Genomic DNA, 14,892 nt, shown 5'->3' with positions numbered 1-14,892 from the left:
CCAATCAGGTTCCACTTAGATCAGTACTTGATCATTCGCACACACACACACACACACACACACACATCTCTATTATTTATACCGAAATATACATGTCTATAAAGTTTACAGAAAATAAAAATGCAAATGCACAGAGTTGACATTGCTATCTCAATCCTGGTGCTCATTCTGGTCTTTACTACTCCATTCATGAGAAGGCAATTACAATATGCAATCTTAGCATGTGTAAATTATGCAGCTACTCTGGATTCAAGTATTGCTCTGTGGAAGGAGAACAGTACCCCAACTATCTGAACTCCTTTCAGTGATGAGTGAATCTTTGTTAATACAATTTAAGGAGTTACAGTCTGGAGCCCGGCATCAAGCTAAATCCCAGCTTTAGCTTAATCCCTACTCAAGGACATGACAAAGGCGGAAAATAATTCTGAAACACTAAATCTGAAGAAATATTATTTGATATCAATAACAAATCAGATGAGGAAAAACTAAATGAAAAGGAAAATTAAATACAAAGATTTTGGCTAAACAAGATTTAAGGACAGATACAATAGACCTGCAAATCTACATTTTAAAATAAAACCACAAAGATTAAAAGAATATAATAAATCAATAATTTGATTTTTTTTGTTGGGCTCCTGGCTATCATTGTATAGAAATTCTTTGACTGTAAATGTTTAGGGTTTTTTTAAACAACATTGTATTGTGAGACCCTGGCCTCTAATGGCAAATGCTTTAAAATACATTTCCTTGAAACACAATAAAGGGCCCCATCAAGTCCATGCCAGCTCTCAGAGATCCCAGTTCCCCCACTTTGTTTATGACATATCCTGTTATGTGTTCTATAAACAGCATCACAAGTCTCCTACTATGAACCTACTTACTACATATAAATAAATTATTTTGGATGTTTGAAGTAAGCAAAGGATTTGGAAAACAACATGCAGGGAGAAGTTGAAAACTCCACAAAGAATACGGAGTGCAAGTTGTTGCTAAAACCTTGTCCTTTACATTACAACACACCAAATTATTCTATGAACATCAATCATGTAAAAATAAGGGAACACTAGCTCAGTTAACGTTTACAAACAAGGTCTATATAATGGCTGCCCTTACAAAAACTGGGGTACATTTTGACAAATTTGAACTGCACTAACCCAATGGCTGAATCCACAGTGGAGTTAATTTGAAAATGAAAAACTTTTATTTAATGCAGCTTTGTGAACTGAGGAATCTACTAATCAGCCACCCAAAAGTTGAATCTTCTGTGTGGTAGCATAGAAATTAGTGAGCCCACAGCAGACTTCATGACAGTACAGATTGCGGCAATTCAGACAGCTACTGAAAGTTTTTGCATGTACCATTCAATTATATTTTGCACAAGATTAAGAATATTAATCCACAATGTGAAGCAAAAAAGATTAATCCCCAACAAATTTAAAAAGTGAGAATGCATAACTGTGCATACTGCAAGACAGGGACTATTATAACAAATGATCAGTAGCATGCAACTTTTCTACACTTTTAAACACTTGCAAAGGATATGCTCATCATGGACGATTCTTGCCACGTGCCAAGAATAAATTCAGGCGACACACAATCTGAACTATTCCTTACATTCTATGACAGATGAGATTAATGAACTGTTGCAGATCTTCATGCCTTGATTCAGCCACGAGGTATTCCAACACACCAATCTTCTTACACATTATTTCCAAAAGCAACCAAAAACTATTTGCAACAGTGCAACAAAAAAAAATTCCAAAGGAAAAAGCACAAAAAATCCTACCCACAATGAAAAAAGTTTTCTGTATGCATTTCAAAGCACAAACATCAATTACAGGATTTTCCACGATGTAAAAAAAATCCTACTGTCCCTGGAAATATTGCAGAGCAAGCTCAGTTTGATGTCAGATGGACGTCTATGTGAGAATATGCTTTAACCAAACCTCAATAGGCAAAAATAACATATCAAATTTCACTTGCCTAGGATTCTTAATCACCTACATTTTGGTAGCTATAATATTCGATCTACCAGTTATACTTTAGGACGGTGTAAAGTCACAGAGCAATTTAATCAACAAATTAAACTGGAAGCATCATCGGATGGGAACCTTCAGTTTTGATTTAATCCTTTTAGTGACTTTGCAGTTTCCAAAGTATTTATTGGTTAACAATATTATAGAGGAATAAAAGCTGTATTTCAGGAGGGTGTAAAGTCACAAAAGGGATTCATTCAGGAGGGTGGAAGTATTTGATGGGAGTAAACTAAAAGGACAGATATAATGGATGAAAGCAAGAGCACAAATTCAACACCTCTATGTTCTACTGTTCCAATGTCACCATTCTTAGAAGAGCTGCCAGAAGTGCAACTCAAATTCTACTGCTGGTATGAACACTCCAAATCACAAATGTTTTTAGTAAAATGACAATTCGTCCTTCTATTGGAGAATTATTGAAGGATTAAGGCTCAATTCAATCTCTTTGTTTAAAAAAAATCAAGTAAATTGCAGGAACAATTGGCAGAGATATACACAGCTGAAAAAGCTTTACAGAAGGCAAACAATTTGGCAGAACTGCACACCCAATATCATGAATGCACCAACTGAAAGTTTCCACCTCTCACATAGCTGATTTCTCCCCCTCCCCCACAGTTGTGTCTTTCAGAAGACATGTTCATGCATGCAAGCTTAGAATTATTTAGTTTCATGTTGTGGAAATGCAGCTGGGACTTATTTTGCATGTCCAACACCAAGGATACAAAAAGCTATATTCATCAACATGCAGATCAGAAACCAGGCTCTTTTTGCTGCATGTTACATAGGCAAAATGCTAAACCACTTCACGGATTGGCAACATCGATGTGCATTAAAATGTGCAAGTGGCAGCTGGTCTTCAGTTGTCATTTTCAATATATTGTAGATTTTAAGATAGATTACTTTGGCATTCAATTGCATTTGAAACTCTGACATTAATTAAGTGACGAGATTCCATCAATCTCCCTTCATGTTAATTTGTTGTTTCCAAAAAACCAAATATGCAGTAAAATGTTAAGCAAATAACTTGACAATCCAAATGACAATTTAGCCTAAATCCCAAAAGCAAAACAATTGTTAATTTTTTTTTTAAATCCTTATCCAAGTCCCACATTTTAATTCACAAGTGGATGGTCACCATGAAACCACCAGAACATCCAAAAAAACAATCCAATATCCCTCAGAGAATGAAATTTGACCTCCTCATCAGGTCTAATGCAATTCCAGACTCATATTCTTAACTGCCCTCAAAATGTCAACTATTTCACTCCATTTTAAATAGATAATGAATGTCAGTCATGTCACTGATATTCATGTCCATAAAATACTTTGAAATTTAGCATATGAACTTACAAATAGCCCAGATACTGGATATAAAAAAAAACCCCAAAATGCTCATAAGTGTCAATACCCAAATGTTTTTTTTCCCCTAACCAGCTTAGTTGTTTTTCGGTATTTTTCAGGGTTTTTTTTATTTCAAATGAAGGCATTAATTGTTTGAAAGATCAACACAAAAGAGTCAAAGCTCCAACAATGTGCTGTCATTCAAACTACAGATGTCCATGACTTCATATTCACCTCCTTTTATTAAATATTTTAACAATTAAAAAGTACCATATATAAAACTAAAGTCATAGACACATTTCTACAAAAATTGAGGGTGATCCAACAGCAAAACAAATTAATTTAAAAATCATTTTTAATTAAAAAACACAAACCTCAAATACCCAATATGAAAAAAATTGTCACGATACTCACAAACAGTACACAAGCCCATCAGTGATAAAGATTCCCTTCTGACAAGCATTTAACTTTCCATCTCAACGCTTTGGTTGACGTCAATATTGAGTCAATTGTCCAAATACAGACTGAACCTCTTTTATCCGGGATGTGGCCATTGCTGGACCATGGAAAATAGAAATTGACACCCAAGGGAACCCCCTATGTAAATATATCAAAGGATAAACAAAGCTTAAAACAGAAAATAATACGGTTAGCACTATACCTTTACTGCAATAGCAATCGGGATCGGGATTTGAGTCACACACTGTCTGTAAGGAGTTTGTACTAACAGAGGCAGATTCAAAAATGTGCCAGACCATGGGAGTTGCTGGACCACAGAGTGCCGAATAATAGAGGTTCAACCTGTACTTGAACAAAGATTTGTCTGTGACTTCAATGAAATGTTGCTGTGAGCTTATGCATCTCATTTCAAGGAAAAAAAGATCAATTTTAGCCAAGGTTGGATAAATATTCAACAAGTTATACAGCACAGAAACAGTGTTTCAGCCCAAGTTTGCACTGACTATCTTGCACCAGTTCACATTTGATGGATCCTATATTTCAATCAACTTCCTTCAGATTCCACCTCACATCAACATACCAAGAATAATCTACAGTGGTTAATTAACTTAATGATCCACAAATTTTTGGGATGTTCACAGAAAGAATGTAAACGCTATGCAAAAGCAAGATAGGTTAATAAAGCTGCGAGGCATGAGGTCTATTGGATGAACCACTGTATGACGCTGGGCAATAGCATTTGTATTTAAGTGTACAAACAGCATTATAGTTTGCAGAGCACATACAGGCAGATCGGAATAGGAAATTGACATCTTGGACCTTCTCTTCCTCTGTAACTGGTCATCAATGAAGGCATGGATTAGCCAGCTGATTCGGTGTCAAGGGCAAGTGAACAAGCCTTGACAGTTTCATCCAGGGCTTTGTCCTTACCTCAACCATTGAAAATGTGACTGGAAGAGGAATTTACCCAGGTTGGAGGGGTTCATGTGGGTGCAGCTAGGGGGGGGGGTGCCCAGAGGTTTGTGGGTGGGGGGGGGGTCCAGTCAGCTGGAGGTGGTGGGACAGCTGAGGGTGGTTCAGACAAGGGAGGGAGACAGTTGGGGGTGGCCAAATAGGGTAGGTGGAGGGTTGGGTGTGGTGCCGGACAGTTTTTTTTGGGGGGAAAGGAGTCGAATGGGGAAGGTGGAAATTTCAGATGGTGGGGGTTGGGGAGAGGTGGTGGGTTCAGATGGGGGGGGCTGGGGAAGGTGGAGGGTTGGAGTCAGATGTGGTGGAATGGGAGGGTGTGAGGGTTGGGGTGGGTGGAAAGAAAGGGGGAACTCAGAGGAGGAGATGGGAGTTTAGGGAGAGGTTTGAGGTATATGGGAGTGGTGTGGTGAATGAGTCTGTGGGATCCAGCATTTTATTCCATTTTAAACTGATTTTTAATTGAAATATTATCAATCCAATCTTTACCCATCTAACAACTGTCATTTCATGGAGATCCTATAAACATCACAGAAGCATCACAAACTGCAAGCTCTACTTGCCAACTAAATGAGTATTCTCTCATCTTTTATAAAACAATTGATAATAAAAACATCATGTCACAGAATATTGCTTCAACATTCCACATTTGAACCATTATGTTACCACAATTTGGTAATATAAAATTGACAACTCCCATGCATTGCTTTTTCAAAAGCCTTGCAACTATTTGTGGACCCAATTCAATTATTTGTGAGATCTGCAATTTTTTTCCATTTTTAAAAAACATTGCAAAAAAAAGTCAAAAGTCAAGCAATCATTTCTTGGAAATGAATCAGAAAGTTGGTCATGCAAAATTTGTGACTGGCCTACTTGCTGCAAGAGATGGAAAGGTGCGTGAAGCCCATTTTTCACTTTTTATGGCTGAAGGTTCAAAATAAATAATTTTATCTTCTGAGCAGACTTGAAATTAACACGTGCAGATCAAAGTATATTGAAAATACTCGAGTAAGGCAGGATCTGTGGAGAGAAAGTGTCTCCATACTTGAGCACTGCAATGTCAGTGATTACATCCACAAGATTCATGACAAAGCTGGGCATACTATTTTTTTGAATATTGTTTTAAAAAGATTGCCTTGGAATTACAGGTATTCATTCAAAGGTTTCCACCTAAAATATCATCGGTTTTTCTCTCTCCACAGATAATATTTGATCTGCAGGTAGCTTTCCTTTCAGAGTTCTAGGATCTGCAGTATTCTACTTTTGATTATTATGAGAAAAAGCAAATTTAAGAATTTATCTTCAACAAAATTTCTAATTTTATTGCATATTATGCATTGTATTTTTCTGTCATAAAAATTATCAGAAATGGAACCAGATCACCATTATTCAAGTCCATGGATGACTTAGCTCAACACAATATCCTTCCTATATCTGCACATCCCAAGTTCCTGAAGATCACTGATCTATGCTTTGAACAAACTAAACAATTGAACATTCTCAGCCCTCTGGAGAACAGTTCCAGAGACTCACCACCCTACCCTCACATTAAGTAATTTCTGTTCCAAATGATCTACACTTATTCTGTAACTCTTGTTCTACACTCACTGACACAAAACATCCTCCTTACATCGAGCCTGTTGAGCAGGAGAAGTTTTAAGTTTCCACAAGATCACTTCCGTTTTTTTTTTAAACTCCATCGAATACAAACATCGTTCACTCAATCAACCCTCTTACAGTATTCTATCCTTTACTCTGGTTCCAAGAATACTATAATGAGTCTTCACTTGTTCCATGTACCAAATGTTTCATTTTTTTGGTAACAAAAGAAAAATACAATATTCCAGATGTGGTTTAACCCAAGCTCTATATAATAGATAGCCTATCATCAAATCTTTTAATAATGAAGGCCAAATTCACCATTAGTTTTCCAAATCACTTGCTCCACCTGGCTTTCAGTGACTTGTGCACAATTGTTGGCTCCACAACATTACCTCAACCTCTCAACATTTTAAAATTTTCTGTTTTGTGCAGTGAAGTGGAAAATTTATTTTGTCTCCATTGTTGCCCATTCAGTGAGCTCCAAAACATCCCCTTGAAGCTTCTGGACTTATCCCTCGAATCTAGCATTACCACAAACTTGGAAATATGACATCAGGCACTCTCAGCCAAATGAAAGAGGGGTTGACCTGCTGAGTTTTTCCAGTTTTGTGTTTTTACTACAATAAGTGTCTGTGATCTTTTGTGTTTCACACCAATCACTGTTACCCAAGTGTAGATTCATTGTGAGAAAGATCCATTTATTCCCACTATATGCAATACCAATTCTCAATTCACAACAGTGTTACCTCCATTGAACATACTTCAATTTTGCAACCAACCTCTTGCATGCAAAGTCACGACAGCCTCTGCACATCCAAGCAGACCACACCTACGGGTTCTCCTCATCTTCCTTTATTTCACCAGTTCAGGTAAAAGAGATTCACCCATAAAATTCACAACTCACTACCAACTCTGAGATATTGAATAAAAATTATAAAGACACACGATTCTGGAATTTGGAACGAAGAGCTGCTCAGTGGGCCAAGCAACAAGGAGTCAGAGTGTAAACAAAAAGCTAGTAATAAGAGGTGAGCAGAAGGGATGATGCAGGAGCTGGCAAGTGATCAATGGATTCAGGTGAGCATGGGTTGATAGGCAGATGGAGGAGGGAAGGATGAAGGTAGCAGCAGAGGCTGTGAGATAAGAAAACAATGGTATGCAGACTTTGGAATATGTTAAGAAAGGAGATGCATGGGGGGAGGGTGGGCACATGAAACTAATTGAGGTAGGGCATAGAGGGACGTAGTAGGGGATAGGCAGATGGAACAAGATGGTGGAGGGTGAAGATGATGAAAGAAACTGGGTAAAATGGATCTAGGGCTAGGGAAGGGTGGAATGAAAGTCATGCACAAGATCATCTAGATGGAGCAGAATGAGCTAGGTTAACTGAAAATGATGAATTCAACATTAAGCTGTAACGACTCAGACAAAATATGAAAAGCTGTTGTTGTCATTTGCATTTGGATTCAACCCCGGCAATGAACAGTGTGGGAATGGGGTTGGTAGTTAAAATAACTTGTAACCGAGATCTCAAGATAGTCAATGAAGACAGACAGAGTGGTGCTCTCAGTGTGGCCTCCTCTATATCCACACCAAGAGCAGACTAGGCGACCACATCACCCGTCCTCTGCCAGCAATGGCCATCAAGTTCAACAAAGGGGTTAGAAACAACAATAATATGAATAGTTTATTCAATAGTGTGGACATGGCACTGATGAAGCCAGCTAACACACGGCAAAAGGTCTTAAGTGTATTCATTAAAATTTCCACACACACCCCACATTTTAAGATACTGTTTAAAACGATTTAACCTACGATAGAACAGACAATTGGAAGAGATTGCTCTGTTTGCAGCTAGCCCCCTTACCCAAATCACATTTACTCTGTCCAAAACAAAAGCTAGATAATCAGGTTGAGGTTAAAAACAAGGCCAAAGCCACAAAGTAATTTCACATAAACCCGCCTATTGTTGCCACCAAGTCCAAGCCGTGATTTTCGAGCAGCTTCCCAAATTAATCCAGCATGCTTGAAAGCAGGAGCCAGGAGGGAGCGCAACGAGATCTTGAGTGGAAGTCAACATGAGTCATTGCATTCAAAAAAACTTCCCAATGACCAGTTATAGAACGGCTGCCCTCATACATTATAGAAGGTTTTTTTTAAATCATCTTTCTTACTAGAAATTCGCTGGAGAGAAAATTTAGTCCTCAAATCTCCAGACCAGCCCAAAAAACATTTTGAGAAGGGGAGGAGACCGTTCATCATCTCGCAGTGGCAGATCATGAAGGATTGCCTCCCGGGGTTACACTGGTGAGTCGACGACTGATACCAAAGGAAAGAGTGCAAAGGAAATGCCTTCACTCAGTGACAGCGGGGGATCTTCCTCAAGAAACCATCGAGCACAAAGCAAACCTGGCATTGCAGATGCCTGGGACACATTTTGAATCTGTCAGTGGTTTGGCGACCTTTTGCAGTGGGTGGGGATCCGCCTCGCTCAGTTTTTTTTTTGAACCAAAACGTTTTGACGAGACCTTTTTCGTTGCTTTTTTTTACAAAACGTGCTCACATCGGATTTGTTGCCCTCACCTCTCGAAGCTGTTCCAATTCCTGCTTGACCGTCTCGTATTCGCTTTCCAACTCGTCGTATTGTTGCTTGAGCGTCTGCTTCTCCTCCAGCACCACCAGCCCGTACTCGGCCGCTTGGATCTTCTCCCGAGTCGTCTCGCTGAGCTCCCGGTTCAGCCTCTCCAGCTCCGTGCGCAGCAAATGCTCCCGCTCCACGGTGGTCATCATCATCATCGCCGCCTCCTCCTCCTCCTCATGCTGCTGCATGGCGTTCACCGGGGGTTGGGGGGGTGCGGACAGGGTCGCGGGGAAACGGTCTTAAACGCGTACGTGCGACGCCCGCCCTCTGGCCGCGACCATGTCTCGGCTTGCCGACCAGCCCCGGTCCCCGCCAACGTCAGGCGGCGGCGGAGGAGGAGGGAACAGGGGAATGAGGCTCTTTTCGCAAACCCGGGACGGCGGGGAATGGGACACACGCTGCCCTGATTCGGGAACCGCCGCCTTGCTCGCGCGCCCGTTGCTCGCGCCGCTTTCACCGCCCCCGGCCAGCCATTGTGATTGACAGCTGGTGGGCAGCCGCTGACGTCAGCGCCTTGGCTCTGGACGAGGAGCCGCCCCGGCCGTTGGGGGAGGAGCCGCGCGTCTCCGGCGAAGCAGCTGCCGGCCACCGCCGCAACGCCCCCGGGGGGGGGGGGGTCGGACGAGCCCAGCCCTCCACTCGGTTCTGAGGAAAATGTCATCCATTGAGAAAGGTTGGATGCAATTCAGAGTCCCGCGTCCTGATTTGTTCCAGAAATCAAGGCGCCGGCCCTCCACTTAACGATAAAAAGGACTGTGTTGTCATGGTGATGTGACAAAATGAAGTCCAATGGCGCGGGGGTTGGGGGGGAAGTTCCGTGAAGAACAAGGGGATTCAAACCACCATCTTGACACAAAGGATCGTGCAAATCTTGAACTTCCTCCGCCCCAATAAAAATGGCGGGGGGGGGGGTTGCATCCAATTTTACATGTCAAGCCCCAAAGTGTGCAGACGCCGGGGCTGGGGGGGGGGGGGGTTGCATCCAATTTTACATGTCAAGCCCCAAAGTGTGCAGACGCCGGGGCTGGGGGGGGGGGGGGGTGTTTGAAACCATTCCGCAGCCGTGCTGGGGAAACTCCAGCCCGAAACGCCGGTGCTGCGCCTTCAGTCCTGGCCCTTCGCCGTCTGAAGACCAGCTGCTGTTCCTCAGCATTGGGCGGGTGTGGGTTGAGTCAGCGGGAGAAGGAAGCCCGTGCAAGTTCTTTGGTGGATCGGTTCAGCTTTTGCTGATGGCTCCGGGCACATTCTTGATTACCAATAACATACATTTTGAGCGATTATTAATGACTATTTTTCACCTTAATTTGGGAACTTGTGTAATAACGAAATTGTTGACAAGACAATAGAGGATTTTCGACTTGCACCCTTGTCCTTTTGTTAATTCCGATCATGCTGCCTGAACTGATCGGTTCCGTTTTATTTCAGATTCCCAGCATTCTCGGTCAATTAATCCCCACCCCCCCATTAAGATACACAAAGAATTGCAAAGTTGAAGTTGCTGACCATAATTTTCAACTTAAATTTCATCAAATTAAGATTCTGACAGGAAAATTAAGATCATGTGGAATCCTTTACAGCACATACCAATCTGTCAGCCATTTCCATCGCGATTTGTAATATTCCTGCACAGCAATTTCAAAATTGAAACCTCTTTTAACAATAAAACGTGGACATCTAAATAAGATTGATACTCAGTGATGTCAACCTTTTAAGGTGGTTAATATATTTTATGCTACTTATTACGACTTAACACTAAAACGTGGACCTTTAAATAAGATTGATACTCAGTGATGTCAACCGTTTAAGGTGGTTAATATTATATTTTATGCTACTTATTATGACAGTGGTTTTTTCCCCCTCTCATACCACTTTAAGTGTTCCCTATGGCATAGGTTAATAAGGGATTGATATATGGGTGGAAAGAAAAACTTTGAAAATCACTGTTTTAATCGTACCTAATGTGTGCACGGTTTCATAACTCCAAAGGAAATTTTTCTCAAGCAAAATCGTTCAATGACAATTGGGTTGAGAGCAGTGATTCACCACCTTCCCTTCCCACTCCCACACTACCTTAACCAATCCCTTACTAATCGCAGGGGATGACTTATGAATGAAAAGAAAATGGTTCAGAACCACAGTATTACAAGCCCCTATTTTAGTAAAATGGGATTATCACTGTCAGGGTGTGCGCTGAGGTCGCAGCGAGTAAGCACAAAACTCGAAAGACTGTACAACAGGCTTTATTCCTGTAAAAGTATGAACACCAGTTCATGCCTTGGTGGCTCCCTGTGTGACTGACTCAGGAGGGGCCAACTCAGGTCTATATTCAGGTCGGCTGATTGACAGCTGGCCAGGTGGAGTCAGCCCTTTGGTGGTCTTCCTGCAGGTACAGAGATCACCCCCTGAAGTAGGTTGGTGGTTGTATTACCACAAAGGGATAGTATAGACAGGAGGAACTAAATGGTCACATTTAACATTTCACACAAGCATCATCACAAGTCACATTGACAATTCAATACATTTTCATGGTCTGGTCCAGATTTGATACATTTGCAAAGACATTGTGATTTTGCAATGGAGAACCATTCTGACGGCTGAAGAGAAAGCAGCTTTTTGAAGCAGCTCTTGTGGCCAGCCATTTTTTTTTTGTGGAATTCAGAGTAAAGCCTACTCTGGGAATGACAGCCTTTTCAGTAGATTCACTTGTGCCAGGAGGGTCTTTTGGGAAGCAAATCACTTCATTTTGAATGTGACTAACAGTGAAGGTCACTTGGAGAGACTGGTGTCAAGGTCGTGGAGGCTGCCCAGTTTGAGTCTTGCCTACAAAAGGACCAGGAGTGTTATGACCACAGCACGTGTGGATGGACATTTCATCAACGGCAACACAAGGAGAATTTGTGAATCTGTAGCAGCTACAACTCCAGTCTTCCCATCATTAATTCTGGACATCAAATTTCAAAGACCTATGCTTCAACACTGAATTTAAAAGACCAAACTTTGAAGTAACGTTCTAGATTTTGGCCTGGACTATAATGGTTTATACACTCTCTAGTACACCTGCGCATAATTAGGGATAGATTTAGTGTTAAGGATAGTTTAAGAGTTAAGACTATAGTTTGAGTTTGAAATAAAATTAGTCTTTTAAAATTAAAGACTAGTTAATTGTCTATTGTTGCTCATTACATATGGTTCATAACACACTGAATAAATATTTTTAATTAACCCAACATTCAAAAACCAGACCACACAAATCTATCAAAATAAATTGATTTACTCAAATTTCTATTAATTGAAACTAGAAATATCTGACTTGAAAATATTAAAATGGTCTCCAAATTCTAAGTTCCATGGCATCATATAAAACCCTGAGATTCTTTTTCTTGTGGGCCAGGTGGCTTTTCTTATCAGTACTGTAAACTGAACTCAAGAAAAAAATGTATACCAAAGAGAGAAATGTAAACAAACTGAGTGAAAAAAAATTCCATAATAAATAATGTACAAAGGAAGAGTATCTGACTGAGTCTGTTCTTTAGGAGTTTGATGGTTGAGGACAGCAACTGTTCCTGAACCTAGTGGTACAAGTTTGTGGCACTTATATCTCCTTCCTGATAGCAGCACCAAGAACAAACCTTGTGCAGGGTGGTGTGGATCATTGATAATGACAGAAGTTACCCATGAAGATGTACTCAATGATGGGAAGAGTTTGGCCTGTAATGTACAGGGCTGTGTCCATTATCCTTTGCAGGGCTTGCCAGAATCAGAGGAATTGGTGACCCCATATCAGGCCATGATGCAGCCGGTCAGCACACTTTCCACACTTTCTTTCCTCACCTTTTGAAGTTGCCTTATTTTGTTCTTCAAGTCAATAATAGTCACGTCCATTTGATCACAGCAGTTATCCCAATTCATTAGTCTCACCAAGTCTGAAATATAAATACTTTCCAATCATATTAATGACAGGAATAGTTAGAGTTGTTTTTCTGAAAGCCAATAGCCTGCCTATCTGTACTTTAGTTCATTATTTATGAAATCCACACAGATGAGATTGGAGCTGTACCTTCATGAAATTAGATTTTTAAAAGATCCGTTTGTTTTTTTCTTACATTTATATACTTTTTTCACTTTTTGAATTTCAAAATGAGACTACTTTAGTTAATCAACTCTCCTTCACAATATTGTATGAAGACATCTTGTGAGGAAATTGGAATATCTGTAGCGAGTGGTGCAGTGAATAAAGCACAACAGAAGTTGTCTGTGAGCTGAACCAACAGAACTGTTTAATGGAATCTTCACAGGAGTTTAAATAATTACAGTTGGCCGTTATCACAATCAGCTGACCTTTGAAGTCATACACCTCCCAGAGTTCTTTGTGCCCCTGCCCACCGGGAACTCCTGACCTGTGGGGGCCCACAACTATAGACACCAGTTTGATAATGGAGTGGCGCAGTTCACCACATAACCCCCCACACCGAACTGGAGTTCAGAGGTGACACCGCAGATGCACCTATATGGCTAGAACAAGCCGGCAGGTGCCCTCTGCTCTGGGGGCATGATACCAAAACTGGCTGATCTAGGTCCACATGCGCCGGCTTAAGGTCATCTACCAAAACAGTTTCTTGCCTGCCGCCAATGTCTATAGCAAACATGGAAACATCATTCTGTACCACCTTGAAAGGACCTTCATATGGCCATTGTAACGGCATCCTTGCGCAGGAATACGTAAAGGCAGTGCTTGAGTTCAGGCCAGGTGGCCGGGATAGGCACCAGTGTACCCACCTTCTCCCTTATGCGTGTGAATACCAAAGTGGGAGATAGCTGATCACATGTTGCCAGAATGAAATCCCCTGGGACCTGTTGTGGGGGGGGGGGGGGGGGCTCCATAAACCAATTCGGCTGAGGACATAGCTAGATCTTCCTTCGGTGCGGTATGGATATCTAAAAGTACCAAGGCATTTCATCTATCCAATCCGGTCCCTTAAGACATGGCATGAGAGCCATTGGAATGGGGATGACAGGCTGTCGAGCAATGCAATTGCATGCCCAGCAACTGTGCAATTGTGGACCATAACCTGGACGTAAATTGAACTTCTCTGTCAGACGAGATATGCATGGGTAGTCCGAAATGCGCTATCCAATTGGCGATGAGTGCTCTTGCACGAGCTGAGGCGGAGGTGTCAGAGGGCGGGACAACCTCTGGCCATCTCATGAACCTGTCTACTATTGTGAAGAGGTCCAAGTGCCCTTGGACAGGGGTACAGGCTTATCCCCATGGATGTGATCAAACCTGGACTACGTGGGTGCAAAAACCTGTAGTGGGACTTTAGTGTGTTGCTGAACATTTGAGGTCTGGCATTGGATGCATGTCCTTGCCCAAGCGCCGACTTGCTTGTGCAGGCCAATGCTGCATGAATTTGACTGCCATGAGCCTTGCTGTGTATGGCATCAAACACCTGACGTCACCACGCAGCAGGTACAATGGGATTCAGTTGGCTGGTGGATACGTCACAAAGTAGGCAGGCAATTGCTGGACCAAAACGAATATCCTCCAATTTCAGTCCCATTATGGCAGTGTGATACTCAGCCATCTGTTCATCTTCTTGCTGGGAGCAGGTGAAGGGAGGGAAGCAATTGTGTTGCAGAATAGCATGTTGGCAACGAGATTGTTCTTCCTGGCGATGTATTTTATCGCAGTCGTAAACTCTGAAATGTAGGAGAGATGTCATTGTCGTGCTGACGACAGATGTGACATCTTGGCGAAGGCGAAAGTCAACAGCTTTTGTGATCCATGTAGACCATAAATCCTCTGCCCTCTAGGAAATAGCAAAAATGCTGTATGACCAAGAAGAG

The 14,892-nt window shown here is 41.5% G+C and overlaps 1 protein-coding gene across 7 annotated transcripts in view; it reads right to left on the bottom strand.

Annotated features, from left to right (window-relative positions):
* LOC138764182 (protein bicaudal D homolog 2-like) overlaps positions 1-9,535 on the bottom strand; it is an 82,265-nt gene extending 72,730 nt beyond the window's left edge. For all 7 annotated transcript variants that reach the window (XM_069939748.1, XM_069939745.1, XM_069939746.1 and 4 more), the window contains exon 1: positions 8,988-9,535. In XM_069939748.1, the coding sequence (XP_069795849.1) occupies positions 8,988-9,233 (246 nt within the window). In that variant the 5' untranslated portion in view covers positions 9,234-9,535. The remainder of the gene's footprint in view (positions 1-8,987) is intronic.
* Positions 9,536-14,892: the final 5,357 nt, after the last annotated feature.

This window comes from Narcine bancroftii, chromosome 5 (genome assembly GCF_036971445.1).
Source record: "Narcine bancroftii isolate sNarBan1 chromosome 5, sNarBan1.hap1, whole genome shotgun sequence".
In the NCBI taxonomy this organism is placed as follows: Eukaryota; Metazoa; Chordata; class Chondrichthyes; order Torpediniformes; family Narcinidae; genus Narcine; species Narcine bancroftii.
The sequence above is the reverse complement of the archived record's forward strand: the minus strand, read 5'-3'. Positions and strand labels throughout refer to the sequence as shown.